Source organism: Harmonia axyridis, chromosome 6 (assembly GCF_914767665.1).
Source record: "Harmonia axyridis chromosome 6, icHarAxyr1.1, whole genome shotgun sequence".
Lineage (NCBI taxonomy): Eukaryota > Metazoa > Arthropoda > Insecta > Coleoptera > Coccinellidae > Harmonia > Harmonia axyridis.
Genome location: NC_059506.1, coordinates 9,930,455 through 9,938,241, shown reverse-complemented (window position 1 = coordinate 9,938,241; position 7,787 = coordinate 9,930,455). Strand labels below are relative to the sequence as shown.

The 7,787-nt window shown below is 37.2% G+C and overlaps 1 protein-coding gene across 1 annotated transcript; it reads left to right on the top strand.

Annotated features, from left to right (window-relative positions):
• Window positions 1-763: 763 nt before the first annotated feature.
• Window positions 764-2,332, top strand: LOC123683036. The gene has a single exon (XM_045621933.1). The coding sequence runs from the start codon at window positions 764-766 to the stop codon at window positions 2,330-2,332; it is 1,569 nt and encodes a 522-aa protein (XP_045477889.1).
• Window positions 2,333-7,787: the final 5,455 nt, after the last annotated feature.

The following is a 7,787-nucleotide window of genomic DNA, read 5'->3' as shown; positions in this document are numbered from 1 at the left end:
CACAAGAGCGACATCAAGAATCCAAATAAGATTTGTGCCCTAGCAGACCATACCCGGGACAAAGATCACCCAATGAATAATGATTCCACCAAAATTCTTGAATGTGCAGTTAGTGGAAAGAAAATATCTTTCTTAGAGATGTACCATATTAAACGCCACACTTGTTCTATGAATTACAGAAGGGATGTAAACAATATTAGCTCCATCTATACTTATTTGATTCATTATGACCAGTTTGGTGGCAGTGAATTGTATGGATCAAATGGAATGAATATTTCCACAAGTTCTACAGTCGGGATAACGTAATAATGAATTCTGTGTTCCGGACTATTTCTGTGAGAGGGGATTGGATTCGGTTCATGGAGTCTTTCAATAATCGCATTTGTTCTGAGTTCGGTGAGAGTGAATTACTGCGACCAAGTGTGATTCAATGCTATTCTATGTTTCATTTGTCATGTGCGTGTATTCTGTGGCAAGTCTGGTTGACAACATTTTTGACAGGGAGGTTAACCATTGTTCTTACTACGTGTAGTCTTGAGTTTTATTGGAAAAATTGAATATTAGTAATCAATACAGGTGGAAATCCTTGTTGAGATTAATTTTCATATCTTACTTATTCTTTGTGATACAAAATTTAAGTGAGGTAGGCAATTACTGGGATTATTAACATCATTAACAGAGGTGTTATCTTTGAAGCCGATAGAACTTTTGTTTTTTGATGGATTGGAATTCAGGGGGGTCTGAGGACCCCCCTGTATCGCCTATGTCCCCCCCGAGATCGCCTATGTCCCCTAGAACCATAGGTTTACTAACCCCAACCTCTCAAAAAATATTGAATAACTTATATTCAATTGGTGAAGAATCAGATGGTGAGAATTTCTCTGTTGCTGAATTGTCTCTCCTATCAATAGAGGTAAATAAGCTTGTAGACTCCTTCCACGATGATTCAGAAATCATTGAGGAAGCAAATTTCTTGTCGCAATCAATTTCTCAAATTATGACACAAAAAGCTAATCGCTCAAAACCAAATAAAACTAAGCTCCAATTCAAATATAACCACACAGATCTGGGCCCTTTTATGGTAATAATAGAATCGAAATCTACAAGAAATATTGGGAACATCCACCCCATGAACTTGGCTAAAAAGCTAAACACTTTGAACTACAAAGGAATCAAAAATATCTCTAAAAGAGGCAAAAATAGAATTTCATTAGAATTTGATTTTCCTGATAAAGCTAACAATTTTTTAAAAGAAAATCCATTTGTGAATGATCCCGATATTGATGTATTTATTCCAGCTAGAATGGTCTCAAGTAAAGGGGTCATAAAATATGTTGGGTCGGAAATAACAAAAGAGGATATAATCAACCATGCAGAAAGTAAAGTTAAAATATTAGATGCTCGACAACTGAATAGAAGAATAACTACAGAAGGTGTAGTTTCTTACGTCCCATCGAATACTTGGATACTAACATTTCAGGGAAAAAACCTCCCAGATAGAATTGTCTTGTGGGGCTGTATGAGACATGTGACCCTATATGTGGATCCTGTCGTACAGTGTTACAACTGCTTGAGGTATGGCCATACCAAGGTTAACTGCAGTAATCCTGTTGACTCCAAACGCTGTAGAAATTGTGCGAGTAATCACAATGAGGGTGAGTGCCCTGATCCTAACAACCCGAAATGTGTCTTCTGTTCTGGAAAACATGCATCAACGGATCGTAATTGTCCTGAGTTCCTACGTCAGAAGAAAATCAATAATTTAATAGCTGTAGAAAATATATCCTACTTCGAGGCTGTTAAACTCATCCCCAAAACTTATAATGTAAACCTGTCGACTCAGGACAATCATTCCCCTTCCCAACAACTACGCTCACAATTGTTTCCTCAGCTCCCCTCTAGGGCTACCAATACAATAGAGGATTCAACAATTGTCTCTGTGCACAATAGAAGAACTCTACTTAACTCTCGATCAACTTCAGCTCCTTCCTATTCAGCAGTCTTAGGTAAGAAAAGAAGGAAAAACCCACAGTCCCCAGGTTATGATCATGACCTCCATGATTCCCAACTTTTAAACATCTCCCTTCCTTTATCGCCCATCGTAGGCAACAAACAATCTACCCAATCTGCTTATCACTTTTTATCAGATAAAACCCCATTGGATTCAGATCCTTCTATCTCAGATAATGAGATCTTAAGTTTAATTTCAAAGCGTCTTATGGATAATAAAAGTTCAGAGTTATTGAACAATATTGTTGAATTATTGAAAAACATTATACCCCAGTCCCCTGAAACTAATAACATCCCTTCCACTCCTTCAACTTCCCAGTGAACACTACCATAATCTTCTATAATTTTTCTCCTCTTACATTATTTTGAGTTGATGTAATTTTCAAAGTACACACTCTTGTGCTGGACATCATACAGTGGAATATCAGGTCGGTTCTATCTTATATTGACAATCTAAAATCACTAATTGAGGAGTACTCTCCAAGTGTTGTTTTATTGTCGGAAACCTGGCTTAATAAATTTTGGAATTTCAAAGTTCCAGGATTTCATATTTATAGGCAGGATAGAGTCTCTCGAGCTGGAGGTATTGTCTCACTGATAAAGACAAATATTTCCTTTACGGTCATCAACCTGGATTCTATTGAAGCTCCTGATATGGTTCAGTTCCATGGAATCAATTTAACTTCTATGAACCTTACCATAATTAATATTTATTCCCCTCCACATGTTACCTTGCCAACATCATTCTGGAACATGTTACTTAGCAAAATCTCGCAACCATTCCTTATCTGTGGGGATTTGAACGCTCAAAATCCTAGTTGGGGTTCAGGTATGCTAAACCTTAACGGTAAAATTGTGGCAGAATTCCTTCTATCCAACGATATATGTCTTTTAAACGATGGCTCCCCAACCAGGGTCACTGCTCCTGGCAAAAACTTGAGTGCTCCTGATCTAGCTTTAAGTTCTAGCGACCTCAGAATTAATTCCAAATGGAGGGTGATTTCTGACCCTCGAAATAGTGATCATCTCCCAATATTAATATCGCTAAATCCCTTTCAACATTCCTTACCCACCTCTCGTATTCGGTTCTCTACACGGGAATACAACCTCTCTCAGGCTGACTGGTGTAAATATCAGGAAACCATTGCCAATGGGATCCAATCCCGAACACCCAATACCCTTAAAGAATGTTGCGATCTCATTAAAGAGGCTGCCGATTCATCCATTCCAAAGAAAAAACCTCCTAAGCCAACTACTTATAGGAAGTCTTGGTGGAATGTTGAGCTTTCTGAGGCTGTTAAAAAAAGGTCTGAAGCGTTCAAAATGTACCTGCGAAATCCTACTACCGAACAATACCTTCATGCTAAGAATATCCAAGCAGCAGTTAAAAATAAAATTCGGAATGCTAAGCGTGAATCCTTCAGGGCTTTTTGTGAGAATTTATCTACTCGCAACGGTGCGAAGTTGTGGTCAGATATAGCGAAATTCCAACATGGTTGCAAACCTCCAGCAACACGGGTCTCTTCGACTACCTGCGGTCAAAAAATAATTGATCGATTGTGCCCCCCTCAGAATACATCGAATATTCAAACGAATATACCGGAAGTATACCGTCCTTTGCCTTTCCCGCCTATCACCCTGGATGAATTAATTCTGTGCATTAATTCTAAAAAGGAATCTTGCCCAGGTAAGGATGGTATTTCTTACGGAATGTTGAAAAGTTTGCCAATTCAAGCCAAGGAGTTAATGACCCAGATCTTCAATAATTTGTTTGAGAACCCATATATCCCATTGTCTCTGAAGGACACGGTTGTTGTGCCCATCTGTAAGCCAAATAAATCTCCAGATGATCCTCTCAGCTATCGCCCCATTGCTTTAACATCTTGCATCTTAAAAATATTAGAATCTCTACTGGCCACCAGATTAGAGAGGATTTATCAGCAATCAACTGACAATCGAGAACTTCAGTTTGGTTTCCGTAAGGGGAAGTCAGTGAATGACGCTTTGGCATATTTGGTTGCTTCAATGTATTCAGCATTCTCAAGGAATGAGGTAGTTATTATCGTGTTCTTGGACATCAAGCAAGCTTATGACTCTGTGCGCTTTGACCTTCTCGAGAACACTCTCAGGTCCATGAAAGTCCCTTTGCCTATTATACAGCTGTTGAGATCTCTGACGGTACATACAAATATTTTCCTCGTTGACCCATCCTCAGGAGAACTTATTGGGCCCAAACAGTCGAATATAGGCTTGTTGCAGGGTTCTCCAAAGAATCCTACACTGTTTAATTGTTTTGTTGGTGACTTACAGGATTGCATAGATATCCCTGGTGTTACTGTGTTGAAGTACGCAGATGACAGCACGATTATCTCAACTGGAGCTTCCTTCAAAGAAGCATTTGAAAAGATGACCAAAGCATTGAAGTGTGTTGAAAGATGGGCAAACTCTAAATCGCTCCAATTGTCGCCTGAAAAATCCTCAGCACTCTGCTGTAATAGAACAAACGCCAATTCAAATATTCCATCACTGAATCTGTTCCAACAAAGTATCCCTTGGACCAAAACCGTGAAATATCTGGGTGTCACTATCCATCAGTCCCTCGATTGGTCTCAGCATATCCACAACATGTGTTCTAAATCACTACAGGGTATTAATGTAATGAGGGCTCTGTGCAGGACATGGTGGGGTAGCCACCCATCGACTCAGCTACTTTTATATAAAGCCACTGTTCGCCCTTTCCTTGATTATGGTGGCATATTTTATGGGAAATGTCAGAAAGCCCTTCTTAATAAACTGGACCGGGTCCAATATTCAGCTTTGCGCACAGCAATGGGATACATGAAGTCTACCCCCATTCCCGTTATTATGATGGAGTCTAATGAACTCCCCCTCAAATATCGTAGACTCTACCTAGCAACCAAATTCGTCACAAAGTTGCATCGAATCTCTAACGATCCTGTCCTTAATAAAATCCTCTCCCTTAAAAATTGGACTTCTGCTGGCAATCCTCCACCCATAATAGAGTCATTCTCTCTAATTAATAATTCAGAAAGTTTCTACTCCTCGTACCAGCTTCCCTGCTTTTCTCATGATTTAACTGTCCAGTCATCTTTCATACCATATATTAACTTTGGCCTTTCAAAGGATTCTCCCGATAACTCATTGCCTTTTACTACTCGTTGCTCTAAAGATTTCCCTGACCATATAATGGTGTTCACGGATGCTTCCAAAACTCCTACTCTCACAGGCATAGGTATATATAGCCCTGTGGGTATCTCCATGTCTCAGAAAATACCTGACCATTTTTCTATATGTTCTGCAGAATTAATCGCCATTTTGGAAGCAACAAGAGAAATCAAACGTAAAAACCTGAAAAGATGTCTGATTACCTCAGATTCAATGAGTGCCCTTGAAAAAATATCGAAATGGAGGAATTCAGCTAAAAACGACCATATCACTCTCGCAATTAGAGCAAACCTGTTATATCTGAGTGACCATGGTTTCTCTATAAAACTTATATGGATCCCAAGTCACACTAATGTACAAGGTAATGACATGGCTGATAATCTTGCAAAACAAGGTTCTGAGGAATCAGTTATCAAGAGGGCAGATATTAGTGACTTTTGGCCTAGATACAAGAAAATTGTTTGGGAAAGATGGAGAGAAGAGTGGAAGGTCAGTATCGGGAATCGTACCTTTTCAAAATATGTCCACATTGTTTCCTTTGGAGTCAAACCGTGGTTTAAGGGGATTGATCTTTCAAGGGGTAACATTGTGACAATGAACAGGTTAAGATCTGAGCATTGTTGCTCTCCGTCTCATTTGATGAGGATTCATGTTGTTGATTCAGATCTGTGTGGTTGCGGAGAGAGGGGTGACATCCCTCACATATTCTTTAATTGTCGAGATAATATGATGAATTGCTCAAGGCTCTATGATGATCTCATAAATACTAGAACAATAACGAACTTCCCTCTTAACATATATGACTTGATATTTTCCAATGATATTACTGTGTACATTTTGTTGTATAATTTTTTGTTAGCTTCAAAGATTAAGCTGTAAACTCCTCACAAAGTGTGTGTGCCTTTTTTTTTTTTTTCTTGATCTCTGTGCCTCTCAACTCCTTTTTTCCTTGCCTTTTAGTGTAACGTCTCAGTAATAGGGTAAATCCCAGTACATTTACCTCCTCCGAGAGTTTAACGGTTAGTCAGGCAGTATAAAATACCGTACGCAGACAGTGATTTGGAGACAGAAATGCAGCCCATTCCTTAGATAGAAGATTGAGGAGAAGAAGAAAATCCTGAATCCAAGTTATCTGAAGTCTGACAGTCCAAACAGAGTCCAGAGTTACTTTTGATGTGAGAGGAGAACCGAGAAGGTTATTTGTTCGATGTGCGAATGGCTGAGTCCTAGCACATAGTAAAGGATATAAGAAGAAGAAGAACATTTTTGACAACCTCTCATTTTGTTGATTATTCTGTTTACCTTATTTACATATGATAATTGATTTCTACTCTTGTGCTAACGAAATATCAGATCTTTTTTCGCTAAATTTGTTGATGTTCTTGTTCATTGCTTTCTTGAGAGCTATTGATTTGTGTTCAAATAAGATCTTTACAACTCTGTATTTCGGTATGTACTATTTTTACATGTTTTGTGATTGCCATGTTTTTGACTGTTTTCTATTGCTATTGTAGAGTACTGAAGAGGGTCCCCATCGGGATCGAAACGTCGACTAAATGAAATAAAGAAGAGTGAAATTATAACACTTATCAATTTTCCCACACCCCTTATCATACATATAAATATTGTTGTATATTGGGAATTAAAATTGTTGATATATATATATATAAATATATTTATATATATATATATATATATATATATATATATATATATATATATATATATATATATATATATATATATTTTTATTATTTATTTATTATTATTATTATTATTATTTATTATTATGTTATTTACCTGCTTTTCAATAGTCAATAGAATTTTTTTTATTTGGTAGTGTCAGGTTTTTAATGAAGTTATTTATTTAATATAAAAAATATATAATTATACGTTTCGGAGAGACTCTCCTTCTTCAGTAAAAATGATTCATTTGATAGTTTACAATATAAAATATGAATTAAAATTGAACCTGTAAAAAAACACAAACATTTAAAATAGTATACACAATAATTTACTTCACAAAATAAGTTAATCAAAATAAATGTATCTCACCTTCAATTTCTCGTCAATTTACAATTCCGAAACGTATAATTATATATTTTTTATATTAAATAAATAACTTCATTAAAAACCTGACACTTCCAAATAAAGAAAATTCTATTGACTATATATATATACTCGCTCTGCTCGCCGAAGGGGCTCCGCCCCTTGGACCCCGTCACTATGCCGGTAGATCCTTCACTGGGTATCCCTCTAGAAAATAAAAGATTTTTTTCGGAAACCTTGTATCGTTAGCTGATTTTAGACGATTCACTCGGTATCCTATGCTGATTCTAGGGTAGAATTCTATAAGACTTCTTGCCTAGAACATATCGTTTCGCCCTTGCTTACATGAAAATATTTGATGCAAATAACTTTCCATGACGACAAACCAAGGGCGGTCCTAGCCTTAAATTTTGAGGGGGTTCGCCGTTAAGGGTTTCGAGTTTTTCTATGGGACCAAATCCCAGATTACACCGATATCGAGCTTAACCTCTCAAAAATATTTATATTTAGATATTTATATGAATATTTATACAGGGTGTTTC